The sequence below is a fragment of the Benincasa hispida genome, chromosome 9 (genome assembly GCF_009727055.1).
Source record: "Benincasa hispida cultivar B227 chromosome 9, ASM972705v1, whole genome shotgun sequence".
Lineage (NCBI taxonomy): Eukaryota > Viridiplantae > Streptophyta > Magnoliopsida > Cucurbitales > Cucurbitaceae > Benincasa > Benincasa hispida.
In genome coordinates this window covers 50,480,592-50,506,187 of record NC_052357.1, presented here as the reverse complement: position 1 = coordinate 50,506,187, position 25,596 = coordinate 50,480,592, and the positions used below count along the sequence as shown (strand labels likewise).

Here is a 25,596-nt window from a genome sequence, read left to right as displayed (position 1 = left end):
GAACCCGATCCCACAAAATTCCTGTGGAAAATCTTCACAATATTCCCTGTGAAGAAATTCGTGGAAACGAAAAATAAAATAGGGGGCGGAGACAGGGACCGTGGACATCTCTAGTGAAAAGTTATATTTTCCATTCTAAATTATCATTTTTTTCCTAACTTTTCTACTCGATGATCTCTACTTCTAACTTTATTTCCTCTTTAATCTTTTTCACCTCTTTCACACTTTCTCTTTCCAATATTTTTTTTAATATGTTTTAATTTTTTTCTCTCAACAACTTCTCATCTCTCTGACCTTTTTCTCTTAACTTCTCTATCTAGATACCAAATTGAGTACAGACATAAAATTTATATTAACTCTGGAGTCATAAATTTGATTCTTATCTCATATATTGTTAAAAAATATATATACTAATTAAATTTTGGGAGTTATATCAATTTAAACCCTAATCTAATAAACTATATCAATTTGAATCTTAAACTTTCATAAGTTTATCAATTTACTCCTTTTAAATTTTGTTCGAAAAACATTTTATGAGACTTATAATTATATCCATTTAACTCCTAAAATGGGAGATTAAAATATATGTATGACTGATTTTCAAAGGAAATTCTAATTGAAAGTCTAAATTGATTTGTTTATGAAAGTGTAAAGGTTTAATTGGTAAAATTTTAAGTCTTGTTAAACATTTATCTAAACAAAACATAATGGAGGGTATAAATTGACACTAGTGCAAAAGTTCAAGATTTAAATCGAACCATTGTTAATTTAATGTTTAAATTGATATAACCTCAAAGTTCAAGAATATAAATTTGTATTATTTAGAGGGGGAAAACTTCTCTCTAATTTTTTTCCTAATTTTTTTTTTCTAGCTTTAAAATTTTGCCCTAAAATTTTCTCTCTCTCTTACATTTGTATTTCCTCACAAAAAGTTGGTTTACCCTCTCTCTCAAATGTAGTACCACTCTAAAATCCTTTTTAAAACATTCATCGTTAGAAAATATTTTTAATTAAAAAAATTCTTATAAATAGAAAAATCCTTAAAATATTTGCACTTTATAACCAAAAAAAAAATTCTAAAAGTATATAATTTTGAAACTTTTTGCTATAAAATGTAAATATTTTTTATATTTAAAAAGATCCCTTTAATTAAATTAAAATTTCTTTTACAAATATCCAATCAGAAATTAAAATAACTAACAGTTAAACATGTTACAAAAATAATTACAATTAAACCATTTTCACTTAAAATAGTTCTTCTAAAGTCACGTCCACACATGTCATAAAGAAATCAATCTTTCTTTTAGTACAACAATGGAGATGATGGGAAAATAAAATCTCCAATCTCAATGAGAGTTTACATCTATTACCTATGAGCTAGCTCACCTTTGCATCTTAAAATCACTCTGATGGTATGAAACATCAATAATATTAAAATTGTAGAACCAAAAATTAAAATGATTATATGAAAATTAATTTTAATAAACGTAACATTTCCACTAAACTTAATATTTCTAAAATCAAATCCAAGCATAATGTAGGAGTAGTAATAATAATAATAATAATAATAAAAGCTTTTATCACATGTTTGGAAAAATCTTTACAATCAAGATCCACTTGCCTTTTACGATGCATTAACCTATTCAGTTCTTCCAATGATACCTCCATTATTCCCCTTTTTCTTTTCTTTTTTTTTTCTCCACTAAATATTTTGAAAGAATGATGCACACGTCTTTGCAACATCTTTTTGAAAGATCGGTGCAGGTCATGGTGTAGACTGATAAAAGCTTCGTAACGACTATAATAAAATCTTTCCATCTTTCTTATGTCGGTGGAGAATCAAATTTTTGACCTCAGTATAAATATATATTTTCACTCTATTGTCTTTAGTTAAAATATCATTTATGCTTTATTTTATCGTCCCTGTATTTTCTCGGTTTTTTTTTTCTTTTTTCTTTTTTTTTTGCTGCATACACAACATTATCCCAAAATATCCACTAATATGAAAATAATTATTATTTTATTTAACTAATTTCGATAAAAATTAACTTCACGAACTAATTATAAGATGTGATTAAAGTAAAGAAAACAAATTTAGACATTCCAAATTAATAGAATAAAACTTAAAGTACAATGAACAAGGTGTGTTCAACAATATATCTTTTCTCGCACAAAGATAGAGCTTGTACCTATAGTTCAATAATTTCAATAAGAATTAACTTCAAAATAACTATAATAACTAATTTTAAGATTTCTTTGGAGTATGAAGGATAAATTTAGAGATTTAAAAGTATAAAAACTACAATGACCAAAATGTTCAACGATATATATTTTCCTTTCAAATAATTTTCTCCCATTCTCTCCCAAAACCCCTCTAGAATCCTTCTAATAACAAGGAAGAGTCATAATGGTATTAACAAATATCTTAAAAATGAAAAGGAATGAAACAAAAGGGATAGAATTAGATTAATGATATACAAAGAAAGTGCTTTTTTTTTTGTTTTGACATTTTCATTGATTGTAAAGAACTTGGATTCTTAGAATTTGATATAGGGAATCGTCTAATCTACTCTAATAGTACATCATGATTCATCTTTAAAGAACTACACAGAAAGCTCAAAAAAAGAAGGGAAAAAAAAGCATTTAAAAATTACTTGGAACTCGGAAGAAGCATGTGGAGGAGGAGGTGAAGAAGAAGTTGGTGTAATATTTGCAAACGCAAAGCCACGTTATTCGCCCTTTTCTTTCTTTTTTTCTGTACTGGAACCTCCAAACCCTGTACTCTCTACGGGAAACATTAGCCAGCCTTTTGTATACATTTTGTCAGCCTTGTCTATAAACCCTCAAAATATATATTTATATATATATATATATATTGAAAAAGAAAAGAAGAAAAAAGGGAAGAGATGATTCCAACCAAAAAAAGGGAGTAGAGTTTGTATACTTTGCCTCCTTTCTCTTTCTCTCTCTCTCTCTGTCTGTCTTCTCTTTGTTTATATTGGCACCACCAATTACCCATTGGATTTTGTTATACCGCGTGCTTTGTTTCAAGGCTATTATAGAGTTTGTAGCCATTTCTCATTTGACCATTGTAATCCTAGCACAAAAATCTTCTCTGCTGCATATATCAGAAATACAGTTGGGTTTAGTAATGAAGCAAGATGTAGCAATCTACACTTGGTTTGGTTTGCTTTGGTTTGATGACGATAATGATCTCGTTTATTTCGTTTCACAAACTTCTTTAACAATGCATTTGAATTTTAGTCAAATAGAAGGAGAAGAACAAGGGTTTCGAAGATTTTAAGTTAATGGTACGAACAAAAAGATACATCAATAAAAGTCAGGTTTAAAAGGTTTGTTCTCAAAAACTCAAAACTAAAGTCAATGGTCTCCATTTTTAGTTTTTCTCTTAAATTTCTTTTAACATAGTTTTTATCTTGGGGGATTTTCAAAAATAGAAAAGTAAGAGACTATTTATATAAAATAGCAAATTTAATTTCTTTGGAGACTGATAGAAGTTCATAGAAGCCTATAAGTGTCTAGAGAAACTATTTATACAAAATAGCAAAATTTTATTTCTTTGATAAAGATTGATAGAGGTTGATAGAAATCTATAAGTGTCTATCAGTGATAGAACAGATACAAGTCTATCAATAATAGATACTTATAGAAGTGTATCAATGTCTATTTCTATAAATAATTTGACATTTTTTTTATGTGTGAAAAATTCACTTTTATCTTTTATAAGGAACCCTTAGTTCTTAAATCAAGCTTTTTTTAAAAAAAATAAAAAAATAAAAAAAAATAAAAATAAATAAAAAAGAAGAAGAAGAAGAAGTGGTAGACATATTTTTAAGCTTAGTTTTCAGGAGAAAAAAAAAGGACAAAACAAGGGCTAAGTTATGTTTAGTTTAGTTCTTTTTTCTTTTTTCCCTAATGAATGGGGATTTGACTACTACTATAAGTTGGACCCCCACCCCCATTTGAATTGAGGCCTCTATCATATCCTTTTCTCTCTATGTTTGAAATTTCCAAGTTGGTATTATTGTGGTTGAAGATTTCTGGATATGAAATGGGTACAAAGAAGATAATGATTTTATTTTGTTTTTATTTAGTTTTTCAGAATCCTGGGGTAAAAAGGAATTTTGAAAACTGCCTTTCAAAAGTCAGACTTATTTTTCAAAAGTAAAAGGAAAAAAATTAAAAAAATAACAAAAAAGATGTGCCCTATGTTTTAAAAAGCTGCTTACTTGACATCGGGACTCCCGTAATTTCTCCAGCAGCTCGCCTGCCTCAAGTTGCTTTAAAACAGTAGCGTGGAGTGCCTGAACCAATGAAATGAACGTAAATCCTAAGCTACAATAATCAATCAGAACAATGCTCTTATGACTAACTAATTAAATTAAACACACAAACAAAAGCTTACTCTTTTCGTTTTCTCCAGGTCAAATTCAACAGACTTGATTCTGTCCAAAGATTCAGTAAGCAAATGCTCTTTTTCCAAAGGAATTTTAGCAGGCTTGTTGCTCAGCTCTACAAATATTTTTTCTAGCCTCTCGAGACGCTGTAAACATGGACTGACATAATCTTCTTCGTTTACCCCTTGGATTGCAGTAGCATTGTTATTTGTAATGTGTTCTGTGTTGGAAGGATATATGTTGTTCTGTCTTTTCCAAAACTGAAACTGTAAACTACGAACAACAGCTACCAATTTAACCCAGAATGATATAAGAACTCTCCCTATAGACTGAAGGTTCCTTTTCTCAAGTTTTTGCTTGAGAATTTCATGCTCATTAGCTACGGTGTCTGGAAAGAATGAATTCAAGAAAAAAAAACTGAGAAAGGGGAAAAAAAAATCTAACCAACAAACAACATAACTTGCATAACTTAGAAATGCAAACACTTTCTAAGAGTAATTAGAAAATTATGCACATAATCCTACTTTCCTAGTGCCAAGTGAGCCCAAAGATTTTGATTTACCACAAATTAGAGTGAAAAATATGATTATATTAAGTACCTTCTGTGTTTGATGTCTCTTTGTTCGAGAGATTCGCATTCTCTATTATTTCAAGAGATGGACCCTGAGAACCTCCAACTCTTTGGTCACTGTCGGTTACCATCCTAGCAGGTAGGAAATCATCATCACAACTGTAGTAAGCATTAGGGTCTGCTGCCCTATGCTGCAAAAAATACAAATTCTTATTTAATTTTGCTGACATTCTTGCATACACATTTTTCACAATTCATGTGCTACATGCTTTAGTTTAAGACTTACTTCTTCGTGAACTGGGGCCAAACAAGGAACCAAAGAGCCAGCACGCTCCAGTGGGGAGTATGGGTCATCAATATCTGATCCTGAATCCGCTAACGATATATCACTACTTCTTCCCTAATGGAAGAGAAAAATATGCATATCAATACACTATACACTTTTTTTTAGTATAGTACACACATCATAATTACAGCATGCAATAATATGCAATATTCAAACTGGATCTGATCAAACTAGTTACCTTCAATGAAGGTATTTGAGCACGGGAGTGAAATTTTGCTTCATTCTTGGCCACTCTTGAGCCTTGCCTTACAAAGGTAGCTCCTGCATTATGCACAACCTAGAAACACAAGATAGCTTAGTTTGTGCCGAAGAATTGAAACTACTTAGCATAGAGCCGGACTACATTTGGAACATGATGAAAACCACCTTCATAATATCGGGATCGTTCCAGGGACCTTTATTAGATCGAAGGCATCCTCCTTCAACACCACTACATGTACATGAGCCACCTAGGAAATCTGGCAACTGACTGAAAGAAAAACAATCTTAGAGAAGTAAAAAAATTAAAGATAAGAACCCTTCAAATACAGAGAGAGTTAGTGGTCATACTCTGAATCAATGAATTCAAGTAGCTTTCCAATTGACTTAGATTCAAGAACCTACAATTGGAAATAGTTAATTAATCCATCTTTTGGAAAAAGGACTGCATGTAACTTGTATATACCACATCTATACCTGAATCTTGGAAACAGTCTTCACATCAAGAAATTTCTGAGCAGCAGGCCAGAGCATCTTCTTAAAACCAGAACCAGCATTGATGATATACATTCGATGTAATGTCTGCAGATATAAGTGGAAAAAGGGAATGAGAGAAGCACGAGAGAAAACGATCAGATATGTTCATGTTTGGAAGGAAGTGGATACCTCAGGATAATAAGAACCGTCTATCTTTGTCATTGCAGCTAAGAGATTTGCAGCAGTGCGGGAGAAATTTTTCATGCCCTGGAATCAAAATATTAGTGTCATAAAATTCAATTTTTAATAAATTGAAAAGTAATTGATTTAAGTTCTCCACCCTTCGGTAAAAAGAATTGTGTATTTAAGATACAAATGTTGTGAAAAATGAATGGTTTTCATATCGAAAACAATAATACTATTGAAATTATCCACACATTTGTAAATCTTGAAGATTAATATATTGGTATTTTCTGAACTTGAAATACGTGTGTGTGTGTATGCATATGTATGTTGGTATTTTCTTCAATAGGCCAGACATATAGAAGGCAAACTCCGTTTGACTTTGCCTCTGAATCTAAGAACTTCCGTTTAGTAATTTACCCATAAATCAGGTAGGATCCAGGATTTTCAAGTTTTCATACCCAGATGGCAAATGTTAAGTCCAGGCAATGTTTCCATAACCATTCAATCAAGCAGTGAATATAATTATTGGCGGTTCTATAAATGTGAGCTCTCAATATGGAACTAGCCTTTTTCTCATCATTATCAGAGACAAAAGCGTGATGGTGTTTAAGATTATATTTCAGGCAAACTGAATAGACAAAACCTTTCAAGACTGTTTTCATCGTACCAAGCCCTGCACATCCAATATTGTTGTCGTTGAACAGATTCTTCTCTTAGACGCAATTGTACAAGCTGGGAATTTTTCTTGTAGTGCCCTTTCAAATTCTTGCACATGGTACTTTAAGTATCTATCTATCGTAGTGATATGCATGAGCCTACTTGGATGGGCTTTCCCCAGTCTCTCTATGTAAACTGGTCTGCCTTCTTTATCAACTCCATGATATCCCTGAGGATAATACTGCAACACCTCTTCAAGCTCTTCAAATTCGAAATCCTACAAATGAAACACTTCACTGATATATTAAAGCTCAAAAACTAGCAAAGTTATCCGACTACATTATGCACTTCTTTGCAAATGATATATTGAATTGGAAATTAACTCTTATCAAGATAGGACTGAAGCACATTTTACAGGACCGCTTAAATGTATATGTAAATTACCTCTAGAATAGTATCAGTTCCATAATCCTTTCTCCAATTAAGCATTTCTTCCCACATCCGGATTGTCTTTTCCATGTTAAACTCTCTAGCTTTCAAAAATCTACAGAAATATAACAAATAGAATGAGAATACTTGAATTGACTCACTAAAAAATGCATGAACTTAGCTGAATATTTACTTTGGTGAAGCAGAATGCTTCCAAAAATTGCACAGACCTCAGTAAAGTATGATAATCATCAAGCCTAAAAGGTAATAAATTCCTCTCGAGAAGTTTTTGACGCAATTCATGGACAGCACTCTCCTCTTTTGCGTCTCGTATGTCCTCTATGGATACTGAAGGAACCCTGTAGTCAATTTTCCTCTTTCCTCTCTTCTTAAGAGAGTGAGTAAATTTATTGGAAGCATTTATTGCTTTTTTCTTGAGGTTCCCAATTTTGGACAGCGGTCTTTCATCTTCAGAATTTTCAAAGCTCTCTCTAATTTCATCACTAGTTCCAGGACCTTCGAAGCCTTGGAGTGAGGAATAAGGAAGAAGTGTTAGAAGAATTTCTAATTTAATACAACAAATAAAATAAAAATAAAATATTTTTACCATTAAGAAAATAAATTGAGTCCATCCATCAAGAATTGTCTCAACATTTTAGCACCTTAAAACTAATGCTCAATGACTTATGCATCAAATGCAGAGCATCACACGTTATGCCTTTTTTACTTTACGCCCATGAACTACAAAACATACCTAACATTTCAATTCAGAAACAATGAGTGTGAAAGGTAAATGCTTTAGCTTCAGAGGACAACGCCAAACCCACTGGCAACGATCCGCACAGGCACGTCAACCTGTTGTTGCAGGGGAAAAAACGAGAAATCATTAAAAAACTGCTATGTCAATTATATGAAGACGCGTAAATGAAGCATAGAAAGTGAAGTTGCATTTCGTAGGCGTGAAGCATTTAGATTCCTTTTTGGCTGAATAATCGGAAATAGCGAACAAATACAGCACGCAAAACCACCATTCCAAATCCCTCCTACCCTGTCAAAAGTGAAGAAGCGATTGTATTCAATGGCGTTAGAGACCAGATTCAAGATTCGGGAAACTCTTTCGGCAGCATTTCCAAAAGATCGGGGAGCAAGAAAGAGGATTAGTAAATAGCAATTTCCATTTGATGAAACGTCCGAAGCCAACATGCCACCGATTTCCCAGTCTTCCTCGAGCTAATACAAAAGTTCGATCGAAGGAGAGAGTACCGATCACGTCAAGCGAGGGAAGAATTTGGTGGGCTCAGAAACTAGCATTAAAGACAGATCCAAACAGAAAAACGACTCTGAAACCTGATTTCTCATATAGCTTCGCGGATGTCAAATCGTAAAAAGATTTTCGACCTTCCAGCAGCTCACTTTTCTTATTATCGGGAATGAAAAAAGAAAAAACGAGAGAGAAGAAGAAGAAGAAGAAGAAGAAGAAGAGGAAGAAGAGGAAGAGGAAAAGGAAGAAGAACCGCCATCTTCTTCTACATAGAGAAAACGGATTATCAACAGAAAAACCAAAATCCAAAGCCAAATAAAAAAAAAAACGTCCATTAAACTCTCCAGCTTCAACCGAAAATTCCGGAACAGTTTAAAAACAGTGACAGTCGTCAGTCAAGAGGAACCTCATCACAACAACCATCAATTCGCTTCCGCAAACCAAAAACTCGCAAGGAGAACCACAAGCACAATGAATCTCGACAATGCCGGTGCACACCACTCGGATCTCGAATCAAATCCACAACAAACAGTGGGAAAAAAAACAGCAAAAAGGATTGAAAAAACAAAAGGAAAAAAAAAACAGAAGATACAGAGCTGAATTAGAGAAGAACAAATCATAAGAACAGTAAGAAAACACACCTTGTGTGAAAACCCTAAGCAGAGAAGGCGATAGTAGGCTCAGAAGAGGAGGAACGAAAGACATCGATCGAGACAAGAGGAATCTTACAAAATCAACGGCGATGAAAACAGCAGAAGATGAAGCGGAAAATGGAAAAATTGAAGAACAGAGATGAAGTTGTTGTGGTGGTTGATGTTGGTGTGAGGAATTTTCTCGAGAAAAAAACAGAGATGAAATTTTCTCGAGAAAATTAGAGGGAAGGTGAAAATGAAGAAGTAATAGAAGAAGAAGGATCTGGGTTTTTGTTGGTTAAAAATGGCACGACTTGTGTGAGTTTGGAAGTGCGCGGCTCAACTCTATTTTTCTTTTTTTATTAATTGTTATTGTTTTTTTTTTATTTTTCTCTTTCCTCTAGTGCTTATTACCTTTTCTTTTTCTATTTACAAAAATGGTCATTTCTTTTCTTTTGGTTCAATTATTTAATCATATTTTGACACGTATAAGATATTTTAAATTATTTTAAATATTTTTATCTTTTATTAGATGATTAAAATGAATATATAAAGATAAAAAGATCGTAAGATGTACTCAAATATTTTTCTACCTTTATATATATTTTCACTTGTTATCTCTCAATTTTATGAAAATATTCATCTCTTAGAAAAAAGTTAATAGAAATATTTTTCTGAAACGTTAGGTTAAATAAATACAATTTTAGTTGTATTTTAATAGTTTTACTCAATTTTAGTGCTTGTGATTTTTTTAATAAAATTAGTCTCTCCACGTTTTTCTTTTATAAATATTGAAAATATAGTATCTTTTACTTGCATGAATATTATTATTTTTTAATAGGATTGTTTTCAAATCTAAAAAAATGAGTCAATTTATTTATAAATATAGCAAAATGTCGTTGTCTATTAAGAATAGACAGTGGTAAAAATATTTTTAAAATATTTTAACAATTTTTTCATTTAAAATAATTATTCTATGTAATATTGATTAAAAAACTAGTTTTAAAAGAATAGATTTAATTTTTATAAAAAAAAAGTGTATAAAAACTAAATTCAGACAATTAAAAACTTTTTCATGATCTAAAAATATTTACACGAATGGATGGAGTAAATTAGAGATAACCTAAAATATATTAAAAAAAAATTTGGCATAATACTACCAAAAAAAGTTCCATCTCCTCCCAAAGTCAAATCGTGTATCTTCTCCTAGCACATTTTTTTCTAAAATTAAATATATAGTATTTTAACCAAAAATTGATTTTAGAGTCACGCTAGTGATATTTGGCCAACATAAACATACTTGAACAATAATTGACATATTTTTTTACACTAAAAATACGTAATGGTATTTGTTTAGATATTTTAAATATATTTCAAGAACTTTCTCCAATAAATTATAGCTATTGATTCATGTTATGTTGATGTCAAACTTATAGTCCGTGATTAAAAATTATACTTTTGAGTTTTAATAAAACTACTTCCTTTCTAAAAGGAAATAAAATAAAATCTTACTTTTATATATATATATATATATATATATATGACAAATGACAAATGAAAATAAATAAATAAAATCATGGGAAATTAGATTATATATATATTATTCCTTTGCTTAGGTGGGACCCTTTTGCGGGTCTTAGGCCACGTAGACTCTATGAAACTTACTTACATTGGAACTTCTGAAGGTTCCGTCTTTAAGGCTGCTTTTCCTTCTTTAAGGCTGTTGTTTCCATGGAATTAATAGCCTGTTCGTTGAGTATGTAATCATAAAATAATTATATTTCTTAATTATTATTATTATTATTATTATTATTATTATTAAATAATAAGAAGAGGGAAAATTACACAAAGTATGAGGTTTGTTACAATTACATTCCTAAATTTTTAATTTGATCAATCACCACCCCTAGACTTTGTAAAGTGTTACAATCAAACCCTTAAATTAAAATTGGGTGACTCACATACGTAGGAGAAGGGTAAATTTATCGTAAAAAAAACATGTTCATTTGTCTGGATGAATGTTACAAGAAATCAAAGAGGAAGAGGAAAAGGTGACGTATTTAGTAAAAAGAGAGAGAAGTGAAGATATTTTCTCTTGTAAGAATCGAACCATTTTGTTTTGATGTATCCATTTATTCTCCATGGAGGCACATGCTTAATCTTGTCTTGCATGGACTCTTTCATGGTAGAGCACATTAGTTTCGCCACCAACTTCATCTCTTACAATTTTTTTATGAAATCTGAAAATATGTTGAGTGATGATATGTATTTACTGGTTGGATGACCAATTAAATTCTCTCTAAGATTTATACATTGTACTGATTTCCACCAAAATCGACGTTGATATACTCATGGTCACCTACTAAAGATGACTGGAGTTTCTCAATCTTCGATTTATATAGACCTGCTTGCATTCAACGAATAAGGAATTAAATTGCTGATTGATTTTCTTTTCAATATTCCTCTCATTCTTCCTAAAATTCAAAATCTCACTAGATTTCAACTTCAACGAAGTTGAATTTCCATCTTTCAAGTGGCCATTATTTTACCCAAATTCAAATAAATTTGACCGATTTAATTCCTCATTGGTGAAGAAGATCTGATATATTCTAAAATTTATCGGTGTCTATCATCGATATATTCTAAAATTTTACTATATTTTATAATTATTATAGTTATTTTTTATATGTGAACACGGTAAAATATATATATATATATTATTATTATTATTATAATAAAAAAATGGAACAATAATTGAAAGTGCTACCAAACTAGACAATATACATTCAACTTACTGACATATTAGACATTTGGTTAAATTTACACGCATATACTTGATAATTATTTGGGTTTTTTTGTTCTCATCATTTTTTAAAGTAAATATTTCAATTCAAGGTCAAACTTTATAAATAAACAAATAAATTAATAATAATAAAACTATTTTTTCGTCTCATTTAATGACCATTTGATCTTTTGTTTTGATTTTTGAAAAATGAACCTATATACACTAACTTTCACATACTGAAGTTTATGTTATGTTATTGAAAGAGTGTTTTAAAAAATCAAGTCAAATTTCAAAACTAAAAAAAAAAATTAATTTTTTTTTTTAAATTTGGCTAAGAATTCAAACGTTTAATTACAAAATATGAAAACCATGATAAAGAAGTCATACTAATAGTAATCATAATTTTCAAAAACATATTGTTATCAAATAAAATCTTAATTTTCAAAAATTAGTTTGAATGTTAAAATCTTTTTTAAAATATAAGAAAACAAACCAAAATATTTACAAATAATAGCAAGATATCACAATTTACTTATGATAGACCGTGATAGACAATGATAGACTACTATATGTGTCTATCACGATACAAATAGATACATATAGTAATCTATCACGGTTTATAACAGATAGAGATGGTGATATTTTACTATTATTTATAAATATTTTTAGCAGTTTTAACATAAATTATTTTCCTTTTTAAAAAGTATATAACAAAACAACAAAACTTATAAGTTGAACTATTGAAATAATGTTTATAAGCTTACAAAATCAAATAGTTTTTAAATGGAGCTTATATTTCTTTTTAAGAGTTAGATTTTGTTTAATTCAACATTTTTTAAACAAAGTTATGAAACTTCCAATTAAGTTTGCATTTAGTGTTAATTAGTCTCAATAATTGAAATAATTTTAATAAGTCTTTGATTTTTTTTTTTTTATTAATAGGTTATTCTCACTTAAGATAGATTCATTTATTTGTAATTTGAGATTAATTTGAATGTAGCCACTACGAGTTAAAAAAATTTTAAAGTTGGCCTTTACGGTTTATTCTCACAAAATATATAAAAGAAAACTTATCACATGAAAAAAAGGTAACCATGAACTTTTAAAGATGCTCAAACATGTTTGGGAATAAAATCACACAAAAAAAAAAAAAAAAAAAACCATGTTGGGAATTTTAATTTAACAACACCATAAAGGGTCATTTGGTTTAAGATTTTATAAATACCTATAAATAAACGATGTTTGAGAATAACATGTTTAAGAATTAAAAATGATTGTGTTTGGTTATGTACGAGAATGAGAATAAGAATAGGATATCTAGGAAAATGTTATGCTTTTTTATGCAATTATAAAGGGTAAAATTAATAAAAATTAATTTCAATATTTTATTTTTTATTTTTAAATTTATTTTTATTACATTAATGAATTTTAAGCTATTGAAATTTAATTATATTTATCCACTCGCCCTTTAGTTTAATATATTTATTATCAATTATTTTTTTATATTGCACATTTATATTAAAAAAATATTGGTAATTAATTTAAATATATATTTTCTTTCTTTTTTATGTAATTTTACTAATTGGAGAGTTAATTAGTTAATTGTTTAATGTCAATTATAAGCCTTATTTATATACAAAAGAAGTTGATATAAACTAATTGATTTTAAATTATCAAACAGTGTTTTTAATTTTTTTTAAAAAATAACTATAATTATTGACTAAAACTAGAAGTACAAGTGTATAAAATTGTTTAATTGAAAAAAATTAACATATTTTAAGCAAATATATTATGGTGATTTATATTTAAAAAAATATATGGTTTCTCATATTAATTCATAATAATAGAATAAATTATTATATTAGTATTATTATTAATAAAACTAATTATATATGTCAATTATAAATTTAATTTAAACATATTTATAAAAATTAAATAAATTAATCAATACCAATAAAAAAGAAAAACAAATAAAATAAGAGATAAAAAGTAAGAGAAAGAGAAAAATCATTGGAAATGGAGAAAACCCACCTATGTCGGTGGTTACGAAAAAACTCCATGGATTAAAATATGAAATGTCTTGGAATAAGATAGTCATATTCTCAAAGTTAAAAACTTGTACCAAACATGCTGATAAATATCATTTCTCATTCTTCTCCTTTATTCCCATGAACCAAACGAGCCATAAAGATCAAAAGATAGAATATTTAGCGTGTATTTAATTGACTTCCCAAGCGATTTTAGAAGGCCATAGAAGTGTTTTTTTTTCTTTAAAAAAAATCTTAGAGTATTTAGTAACAATTAAAATAATTTAATAAAAAAATTAAGATTATGTTTGGAATACATTTTCAAGTATTTAATTTAAAAAATAAGTCTCTGACAACCACTCAAAATAACTTTTTAAGTTTACTTTAAACAATTTTTTAATAAAAAATGTTTAAATAAAAATGATTTTTTTAAAAAAAATACTTCAGTTTTTTTCTGAAATCGATCCAAACAGATTTTAAATTGATTTATAATCACTTAAAAATCGATTATCCAAAAAAGTGATTCTAAAGAGATGAATAGAAAATCACTTTGAAAATTTATGGTAATTGAGCATTTGTAAAATCACTTTTGAATTTTTTATTTTATTTTATTTTTCCCTCTGGCAACACGAGTTTTAAAGATGTCTATGTAGAGAATATCTTGGGATGACATCTTTGTCCTCCACACTTTTTATTTTATATGTTTATCTTTTATCATTTTTCTTTATTTCACATTTTGTACTTTGTACTTTAAAATATAATAAATTATGCGTTCATGCACTACCAACAATTCAATTTAACTACATTTATATTTTACATTTCTATATAAATTCAATTTTAGTTAAATGGAATAATATTAGATATTTAAAATTTTAAAGTTGCAATTCTTCTTCTATTATACATTTCCAATACCTGTACAATACTTCTATATTTAGCAAGTTGTCTCTCTTGTACAAATATTCTATACATTTTTTTTAGTTATTTTTATAAAGCTAAACTTATTTTAAATATAATATTAAAATGATAAATAAAGAAATGTTACAAAAGTTTAAATTATATTAACATAATATGTAAATCATTAAAAAAATAAATGGGAAGTCATTGTATCGTTGGTACAATAAATAATCTTAAGGCATTTCTGTACAAAAATCCTATACAACAAATAAATACCATTTGAAATATTTTAAAATATATTCATACAAATTATTTTTTAAAAACACAAATATGGTAATATAATATATCTAAAATATCGAACATCTGTATTTTCCAACATCTATAATTTTGGACATTTGAAGATTTAACTATCAAGATTTAAAATAAAAATAAATAATAAAGGAAAATGAAAAGAAAAACACCCCTAACAAAAGGTTAGACAATTACTTTTAAATGTTCAAACCTTCCAAATTTCTATTAATCATGGCACTAAAATCAAATATTATTTTAATTAATAAAGTTTGAAATTTTAGTCTCTAGGACGTTAACTAAAATAAATATTTTAAAATAAAAATAATAAGAAATTTTGAAAAAATAACAAAACTTGGTAGTTCATTTTGGATTTATGGCAAACTCCACAAATAATAAGTTTTTTGGCAATATGTATGTCACTCACCTGAGATCTATTTTTATAATACCGAATTTATCCTTAATATGGTTGGTCAACAACAATATTGAATATAGTGTAATTGCTATAGCGTGTATTGATTCCAAATAGAAATATAGTGTAAATGGGTAAATGTCAGTTATTAGTTTCCAATTGAACGTATGTAATACATTTTTCGTCAAGTTTGAATTTCAAATTGACAGTTTTTTTTATTAAATTTGATTTGTACAACCACTTGTCGACTTCATTCAAAATGAATCAACCTCTACTTTATACATCTCTATTTAAATTTAAATTTATAGTAGATCTTCAAAATTTACATTATCTTATTAATTTTTTATTATTTTAAATTCTTATTAACATATTTAATTATGATTGAGTTTTTGTTAATTATTTTATAAATATTCTCATCAAACAAAGTGTATATTTCATTCAATTTTTTTAATCACATCTATCACTAATTATCATCTTATTATATTATTATATCATTTTAAAATTTTTTATATACACTTTGTTTTGTCAGTATCTTAACGAAAATTTGTTTTTTTGACAAACAGGTAAGTATTCACGTTATTTTATATGACCTAATTACTAACTATCGAATTTTGACCTAACTAACTTTCGATTTGTTTAAATGTTTTTACAAATTCAATTGTATCTAAATATTTTTTTATTAATTTATACATATTATTTTCAAATTAATTTGATCTTTTTATAATTATATTATTATTATTCAACGATCTAAACAAAATAAAATAAAAAAAACCCCTAAATCTCATATGCTTCATCTTTTTCACTTACCCACCCTCAAAATCTCTCTCTCTCATTCTCAATCTCATATTTGCGATTGTTGGTTCAATAACCCTTTCTTGAATTTCATCGTCTTGGCTATCTTTTGACAACCACCCTCGCCAGGTTGCCGACCTTGGTTGCTCGCACACGTATTTCCTGCTTTTGTTTCTACTTTGAATATCATTTTCAACAATGATGTTATGAGATTGATGATGTTTAAAGTTGGTTTTCAAGATCCTATGGACAAACTAATCACGTGGAAGGAAGATGATGAAACTTCCTAGAACTGGGTTGATGTTAAACGCAATCCCATTTCCAATAGTCATATGGTCTTGAGGTTGTAATTCCTTCAAATACTCGATTGTCAACAATAACTTCACTGGTACAATCAACTATGTTTTTTCTCACCTTGGAGGAAATCCATCGTTGTGGACATCCATAAGTTTCTAACGACCCCTGGTGCCTGGTTGTTGGTGCCCTCGCATCACTTGTTCTATAGGCAGTCAGGAGCATTGAGGACCATATTGGGTGATTTTCAATTTTTGCTTCTGGAATGTTTAAATAGAGTATATTTGTAGTTATAGAATTTTTAGATAGAGTGTATCTGTGGTGTTCAAATTGTTTTTGAAATAGTGTATATTTGCATTCTCGTTTGTACTTAATTTGATTGTTTTTAAGGTAGTTTTGTCATTTATTAATTAGTATTATCTATCATAAAAATTCGTTTTGCTATTTTTATAATTTTACAACCTTTTTGCCATTTATCCAAATGAAAATTAAAAAAATTTCTAATATTCTTATCAGCCCTAAACTTTAAAATCCAATAAATATACCATATATACCAAATTGTATCAAATTGCCAATCGAAATAAAATAACTAAATTATTAAAAATACTCTTCAATTTTGTTGTTTGTTTCATAAATACCCTACATTTTCAAAATGTTCAATGTTACCCCTAAACATCCACAAATGTTTCAAAATTACCTTCAAAACTGAAATCTTGTAGAATTCAGACTGAAATAGAGACTTAAAATGATGTGGCAGCGACCTAAAATGTGTGGTGATCTAAATTTTCAGTCTAGATCATCACCTCACAATTAAAATTTTCTTTAAAATGCTAAACAAATTATACTCAAGAGTAATTTTAAAATATTTATAAAAATTAGTAATATTTCAAATTTTTAAAGGATTAGGTCTATCTTTCAAATAAAGAAAAAAGTTCATGAGTATCTTTTATAATTTAACTAAATGAAATATACCCTTAAAAAATTGAAAAATAAAATATTTTGAAATATAAACTTAACTCAATTGCTTTAGGCACATATTTTCAACTCGAAACTTAAATATGTGTTTTTTTCTCCCTCTTTCTTTTACACTAAACTCTAGTCTCCAGGTGTCGTTAAACTCAAAATAATAATAATAATAATAATAATAATAATAATATATAAATAAAATATCGAAATTCAACTAATTAAGACGTCGAAGGATTCAGTTACCATGTGGTATATCTCGTAATTCGTGAGAACAATATTTTGACTTTTGGTGACAAAAGAGTTGTTTTTTATTTTTATTTTTTTTTTAATTTAATGTGTGCATTAATTAGTTTCTAAGAAAAAAACAATTAATTAAAAATGTTTAAAATTTTAATTAGGTGAAAAAATGGAATGGAATGTAACGCCAAGTGGATGACGAGATTGGCTTGTGCCTCCACTTATTACCAAAATAAATGCCATAGCTTTGATTAATACCCCGTGATGTTATTAATCCTATGTTCTATACCCACCGCTTCATATTTTAATGCTCATTTATAAGGTCGACATCAATAAAACTCCATATATAATTAACTTCTTTTTTTTTAAAATAAAATTTAAATACTATTTTCATCTCTATACTTTTTTATGATTCATTTTGGTCTATGTACTATTTTAAAAAGTTCATATTAATCTCTATACTAAGTGTTCAGTTTAATCCTTGGTGTTAATATACTGTTTAAAAACTATCAAATTTATGAGGTGCCATTCTAACAAATTTGTTAGTTTTTTTAACGGTAGACTAACACCAATGAACTTTTTAAAAGAGTACATAAACTAAAATTAACCATATAAAAAATAGAGACCAAAGTAGTATTTAAACATTTAATAATAATAAGATTAAATAATATATAATATCCTTAAATTTTATACTTTGTGCCAAATATACTCGGGAACTTTTAAAGTTTCAAAAATATTCTTAAACTTTTAAAATGAGTTAAGAATAAAACTTTGTACGCGTTAGTTTCGGTTGAAAACTGTTAGTGTTTTGTGTCAAACTTTCAAAAGTTTCAAAAAGAAAAAGTTTAAAGATACTCTTACTATTATATGAACAAAAATTATTAATATCGTCTTGCTTTTCTATTTTCCCTCTTTTTTCTCCCCTCTCTTATTCAATATATCCTCTTACTCCTCTTTTTGTTAACTGCTTGACTTTTTTTTATCTTAAAAAAGAAATAATAAATAAATAAATAAAATTGCACACTTCAATTAAAGTATATAGACTATAATAAGAAGAAAGAAAATAATAGCACCAACGGAGTTTAGGATTTAAACATTTAAACAATGTTGTATGTTAGCTAAATATATAATTTGATTATTTATTATTTTGGTACGTTAAGGGGGAGATTTTAACTTTGGAATTTTATGAGATTTGGTGAGATTTTAGGTTTTAACTTAAGATTTTGGTTGTTAAGAAAATTGAGGTAAGAATTGAAAAAATAGGAGAAAAATGAGAGTATCTTTACGGAAAAAAAGAAGATATTTATGTAATTTGTTCTAAAATTAGTTATTTTCAAACTGAAGAAAATATTAAACAAATCAATCACCATACTAATGGTAAGAGCCTTTTTCTGAATTTTTAGATTTATTTTTGGAACCAGGTGTTATCAATTTTTGTTCATATACTAATGGTGAGAGTATTTTTTTTGAATATTTTTTAAAAATTTAATAATATTCTTGAAATTTTTGGAAGTTTAAGGATATTTTTTAAACAAATCTTTAAAGGTAAGGGTATTTTTTTAAAACTCTTTTTGAACGTTTAAGAGTACTTTTAAAACATTTGAAAGTTCAAAAAACATTTTTGACATAAAGTACAAGGTTCAATAACATTTTTTTTTTTATAATTTAGTCTAACGATAACAGTAATAGTAGTAATAATGATATTTACTCATTTTTTTTTGGAGTTAAATTAGTATTTTGGTATATCTAAATTGAAGTTTGGATATACCAAGTGTCCATGCCTTGGTCTTGCAACGAAAGTAAACACATTTGTTCTTGTTGACCTCCTAGTCTTCATCTTTTTTTTTATATGCACTATTTTGATGTTGCTTCTCTTTTTGTAGGATTTTCTCGCTTATTACTTCAACAATTTGGCACAGACACTATTTTACATCTCCCCCAATTATGATCCTATCAGGTGTGTGATGAATTTAGTGAAACTCTGTCGTTCATGACGTAGCTTACCACGCTTGAAGATTTTATTTTTTAGTGATATGGTCGAAAACCACTCTCCATGGGCAGATTATGCTTTGTTGGTTTCTTAAGTTTTTTTTTTATTGTCTATTTGTTTCCAACGTTGTACTAAAAAATGAAGATGGATATAATTGTTAATCAAAGTATAACTCAACTAATTTAGACATATGTCACCAACAAAGAATCATGGTTGTCTAAGAAAAAGAGTTGATTTATTTGATTTCTAAAATGGTGCTACCTAAAATGATGGGATGGTGTTTGAGTCTTAATGCCTATGTTGGTTCGTTGATCACACTCAAACTCAAACTCCCATAATGACTCCCAACTAATATTGAAATAAAATTTAGGAGAACAGAAATTTATGAAATAAACAACATACATTTACCAGTCATCAAAATAATTATAATAAATATAATGGATTGTAACTGTTGGATTGGATAATTTATAACCTTAATTTTCAAAAACAAAATTCTAAAAGTCAAATAGTTATCTGAAGAGACCTAAATTATAATTGTAAGCATAATTCAACTATTAATATCTAAGATATATCTATTCATTTTTTTTTATTTACAATATGTAGGATGAGAACCTCTAACTTCGACATTTGCATGCACAAAAAAAAGTCTTAGTTATTAATACGTATTTGATACCAATTGAATTATATCTGTTTAAATCCTTGTTGAGTTATACTAAAAAGGGAAAAAAAAAAAACTTAATTTTTGTTAAATGCCACTCCAAGAAAAAGGTAAAAAGGATTAGGAGACTTACAATTGTTTAGATACAAATACAAAATGTCAAAATTATATATCAACATATATTTGATATGATAATTGGATATCATCTAATAAGTTATACTTGGATTGACTATTCATTTCTAATATTTAGATTCACCCAAATTTAGCAATAGAAAAATAGGGATGAACCCACCTATGTGGTATCTACGAGTAAATTCAAATATACAACCCTTAAGTTATAGGGATAATAATTACACTTTCCTTATTTTTTAATACAATAGGGTGGAGAGATTCAAATTACATACTTTTTGGTCGAGAGCATATATATGTAATTTGAGTTATGCTCGCTTTGACTTCAAAATTCTTTTCCTAAAAAGGTATATGAAGTCAAATTCAACTATTCATAAACTAGTTATCTTTTCCCCTGTGTTGATGCCAAAATTTGGATAATGAAAATACATTTGACCTTCACGTGATACCAACAGTGATTTTGTTTGAAAGGAAGAAGAAAAGGAATTGAATCTCGTGTGGAAGTGTTCGATCTTTTTTGCCCCAATTTTGTTACAAGAAGAAAATACAAAACATATAAACAAAGATTAAGCATGCTTTCTGAGAGAAAAAGGAAGACGATTAGTTACCTTTGTAGCAACCAAACTTCAATTCATCTCCAGGTCTTAAAAAAAACACTCACAGCATGAACGAGTAATACGTACTGGATACCACCAAAAGGTCTTCTCTATTATCCTCTTGGAACAAGGAAGGATAATGGGATCCTTTGTAGAAAGAGAAGGGAATTGATGAATGCATAGTTTTTGTTTTTGTTTTTTTTTTTAATTACTTTTCTTGAGAGAGAACTCCAATAAGATAGCAGAATAAAAACACATATGTATAATTATTTATAGACTATCTGTAAATATCCTTCAACTCACATTGAAGGAAGTTATCAAAATAACTTACCACTCCTATGTAAATGCAGAGAAGTTTACATGAATTATTGATTTTAATTCAGTTTTATTTAATTATTATTGGGGTTGATGCCCTAAAGTCTCATATCATGCAGTTTGTAAACAGTGTATACGAATGCTTGTGATGTACAATATATAATATTCTACTTCACATCTTGATTTTGCTCAGTTGTTTGTTTTATTTGCTTTACCACAAACCAATAAACATAAAATCTCTGGTTATCAATATGTAACTTAAGCATGTATGTGATGACATACAAGTGGATCATGTCTTAAGTGACCAAAATGGTTTGTAATATATGGATATAGGAGGGAAACCTTATCTTGGTAATGCTACAGATGTGGCTCGCTTTGTGGAATGGTCACAAGTGTTGTGACTTGTCACAGATGGTCTGATCCTGATCATTCGTGTAGGGGACATGCGAGCGGGGACGTCCTATACAAAGAGTTTGTTTAAGATCTGACCACGAAGTGTTAACGTCTCGTTATATAACACCGTACATGACAGAGACTTCACTTCACTAGAATGACCATAGGTAATATGACCTCAATCTTGAATGAGTTGGGAACTTCTTCTACTGAGGGCAGTCATTTGATTTGTATTGGTGTGAATCGCTAGGTCGCCAACTCAAACCTATCATTTTGGGGATTCATCTAATTTGGGAGCTGGGAACTCAACTACACAAGATGGAATTCACTCATTCCCCGAAGCAGGGGCAAGTAGATAGATAGCTCCCTTAAGGGCTGATTCTAGGGCTTGAACGATGTGGTGCCACACACCTTCTCTTGACCCGAGAGGTGTTCACACATAGTTGGACTATGTTGTATCGTTCATTAGATGAATTAGTGGTACTTAAGGAGTGAGATGTAACTACAGGGGCAAAACGGTAAATTGACACAGCTGTACTTACGAACATTTGTGAAGGGTCATCGTACTCATGATTGGTTATATCCGATGGACATAGAAATATATCTGTGGTAAGAAGAGTTTAGCTGTTGGTCTTTAGTGGAATGCTTGGTAGTTAACGGATGGTGGATCTCGTGGCTAAAGAGTTTAGTCAGCTATTCTCGTACCGTTGGAGCTTCGAGCCATAGGTCCATAAGGTCCCCTAGGTAGCTTGGATAAAGTCGAGAATTAGTTTTTGGGTCAGTTTAAAATGTTCAAATTGACAAGAGGGAGTTCGATTATATATGATATAATTGACTAAATGTATGAGATACATTATTTTGGAGGAAATTAGATATAAATATGATTTATATCAATCGAAGGAGAAATTACTATAGTAGATATATGATATCAAACTATAGGTTAAGAATATAATATGATTATATTCATTTATTAATTAATTGGTTGGTTATGTGATAATTGACTGAAAATTTCTCCTCAATCGTGCGTTAGTGGGAAAATCTCATTCGGTTATTGTAACTGAAGAATAAAATGAAAATTGGTTTCATTTTGCAAAGAGTTTGAAAAAATCGCTCAAGGTGTGAAAACGTCACGATCGCTTAGCTGAGAGCCTATACGATAGTGCCTTATCTCTTAAATGATCGCACACCTCGCGTACTAAACGATCACTTAGCGCGCCGAGTTTTCTAGACGATCGCTTAGTAAAACCTACACGATCGTGTAGCTTTCTCTAAACGATAAGCACCCGCTATAAGATAGCCTTCTCCCACTTGCTTGTCGTTCTACACTTCCTTCCTTTACCATTCCATCAAAGTCCACTATTTGGATTCTCACTCTGAGAATACCAAGGGCTCCAAGTTGTGGTGTCGTCCCCGCTTATGCTTTTTCGTGCACTGCCGTTCGTGTAGACGATCGTGCTACTGGTAGCCGACTGTTTGCTGAGCGATAAAGACCATAGAGGGTTGCTTCCGCTGGGTTGAGTTTGAAGTGAAGACAATCTTCAATTGGTACGTGAACTCAATATCTTGTATTTTATTTGTGAAAGCATGCCTATAATTAGTGTGAAATTACATACTTGTATGTTAGAATGTGTTTGTGGTAATTCAGTCATAATGAAATAGGAAAGATTCGAGCGCGCTCATGGATACTCTTCTTTAAGAGTTCCTTCAAAAATAACATATAAATGATTCACTTAATTAAATATCATATATTCAATTAAATATAAACATTTCAATCATATTCAAAAGCACATTTCTCACCTATTTTATAGTTTCAATATTAATCCAATTCACATTAATTTTAACCTATAGTTTCAACATGGATCCATTCATATTAATTTAATTTTTGAATCTTATTCAAATATTAATCCTCTGCTATTTTAAAGTTTAAATTTAAATCTAATTTAAAATTAACTTTGTATTATTATATATCTACATACATTATATCATTTGTATCATATACAATTAACATGAATTCTCTTTAAATAATTTGAACACTTCAAATTCTTTCAACATTAGGTTTCCTTGTTTAACCCATTATGAGCTAGCAGAGGGACCTAATGGACCTACACCTTACAAGCTTCAATAATATGAGATTAATTAATTAAACTCTTTAATTAAATTAACTAACATTCATTAACTATGGGGTGCTCCACTAAAGACTTACAGTTGCACTCTTATGAACTGTAGAATATTTATATATCCATTGATTTAACTATTACACGTAAGTTAATCATTCACAAGTTGTTCACAATTATAGCTGAGTCAAAATATTGATTTACCTCTGTAATTACCTTTTGCTTCTTAGGTATTACTGATCCTCTAATGAACAATCTGTTTATGGTATTACTATAACCAAAGTCCCTTTCGGGTCAGTGAGAGGGTGAGACCTCATTGTTTAAGTCTTAGAGACAGCATTTAAGGGAAAAATTTATCTACTTACCCTAAAGACATGAATGAGTGAATTTCATCTTGTGAAGCTATGTTCCCAACTCTTCACTCGGTATAGTCCCCAAAATGGTAGGCTTATTGAGTCGGAAACTCAAGCCACTCTCACTCATACAAATCAAAGGACGACTTGTTGAGGTTGATGCCCTAAATCTCATGGGTTATGTAGTTTGTAATTGTAATGTATAAACAATTTATTTATTTAATAAAATATGAGGAATTTTATTCGAAATTTGGTAGCATTAACCCACAACACCAATAAACTAACATCCAAGGTTATCTTTTGTAACTTAAACATGTATGTAAAGACATACAAGTGGATCATGTTTAAGTGATAACCTTAATGGTCTGTAGTAGATGGATAAGGTTGGGTACCTTATCCATGGTGACACTATGAATATAACTCGCTTTGTAGATGTTACAATTGTTGTAAAGTGCTACAAATGATCTGATCCCGATCATTCATGTAGGGACATGTCGGAGGTATTCTATGCAAAAGGGCTTGTATAAGACCGGACCACAAAATGATTAGTCTCATAATATAACGTCGTTAATAGTAGAGACTTACATTTCACCAGGACGACCATAGGTGACATGATCTGAATTCTGAGTGAGTTGTGATCTTGCCTATAAAGGAGATCCTTTGATTTGTATGGTTGAGAGTGGATAGATCGCCGACTCATAACCATTTTGGGGATTCGTCTGATTGAGGAGCTGGGAACACAGCTATACAAGACGAATTTCACTCATTCCCTAATGTCGAGGTAAGTAGATGGATTGCTCCCTTAAGGGTTGATTCTAGGGCTTGAACAATATGACGTCACATCCTCTCTTGGCCCAAGAGGGGTTTGGTCATAGTTAGACTTTGACTTATTGTTCATTAGAGGGATCAATAGTACTCAAGGAGTCAGAGGTAACTATAGGGGTAAAACGATAATTTTAACCTAGTTGTGCTTACGAGTAATTTGAAAAGGACCACCGCATTGTTGACTGGTTATATCCAATGGACATAAAAAGATATCTGTAATGCGAAAAGTGCAGTTGTTGGTCTTTAGTGAAGTGACTGCCAGTTAGTGGATGTTTGTCCGTAGTTCAGAATTAATAGAAATGTTGTCGCACACGCTCACTAACTCAAACAAAGAAATAAAATCATGGATCATA

At 29.3% G+C, this 25,596-nt stretch overlaps 1 protein-coding gene across 3 annotated transcripts; it reads right to left on the bottom strand.

Moving 5' to 3' along the window:
* Positions 1–2,439: 2,439 nt before the first annotated feature.
* On the bottom strand, positions 2,440–9,525 carry LOC120086142 (phosphatidylinositol/phosphatidylcholine transfer protein SFH13). 3 transcript variants are annotated; one of them, XM_039042609.1, is made up of 15 exons: positions 9,185–9,525; positions 8,037–8,137; positions 7,513–7,807; positions 7,298–7,397; positions 6,864–7,130; positions 6,200–6,277; positions 6,011–6,115; positions 5,885–5,934; positions 5,702–5,804; positions 5,514–5,612; positions 5,276–5,389; positions 5,018–5,180; positions 4,427–4,806; positions 4,251–4,325; positions 2,440–3,115 (listed from the first exon to the last, which is right to left on the bottom strand). In XM_039042609.1, the coding sequence occupies exons 2-15, from the start codon at positions 8,041–8,043 to the stop codon at positions 3,098–3,100; spliced, it is 1,854 nt and encodes a 617-aa protein (XP_038898537.1). In that variant the 5' UTR covers positions 8,044–8,137; positions 9,185–9,525; the 3' UTR covers positions 2,440–3,097. The 3 variants fall into 3 exon arrangements, with proteins under 3 accessions (XP_038898537.1, XP_038898536.1, XP_038898538.1); XM_039042608.1 differs by having other exon boundaries at positions 2,440–3,118; positions 9,185–9,523; XM_039042610.1 differs by lacking the exons at positions 8,037–8,137; positions 9,185–9,525 and having other exon boundaries at positions 2,440–3,118; positions 7,476–7,596.
* Between the last annotated feature and the right edge of the window lie 16,071 nt (positions 9,526–25,596).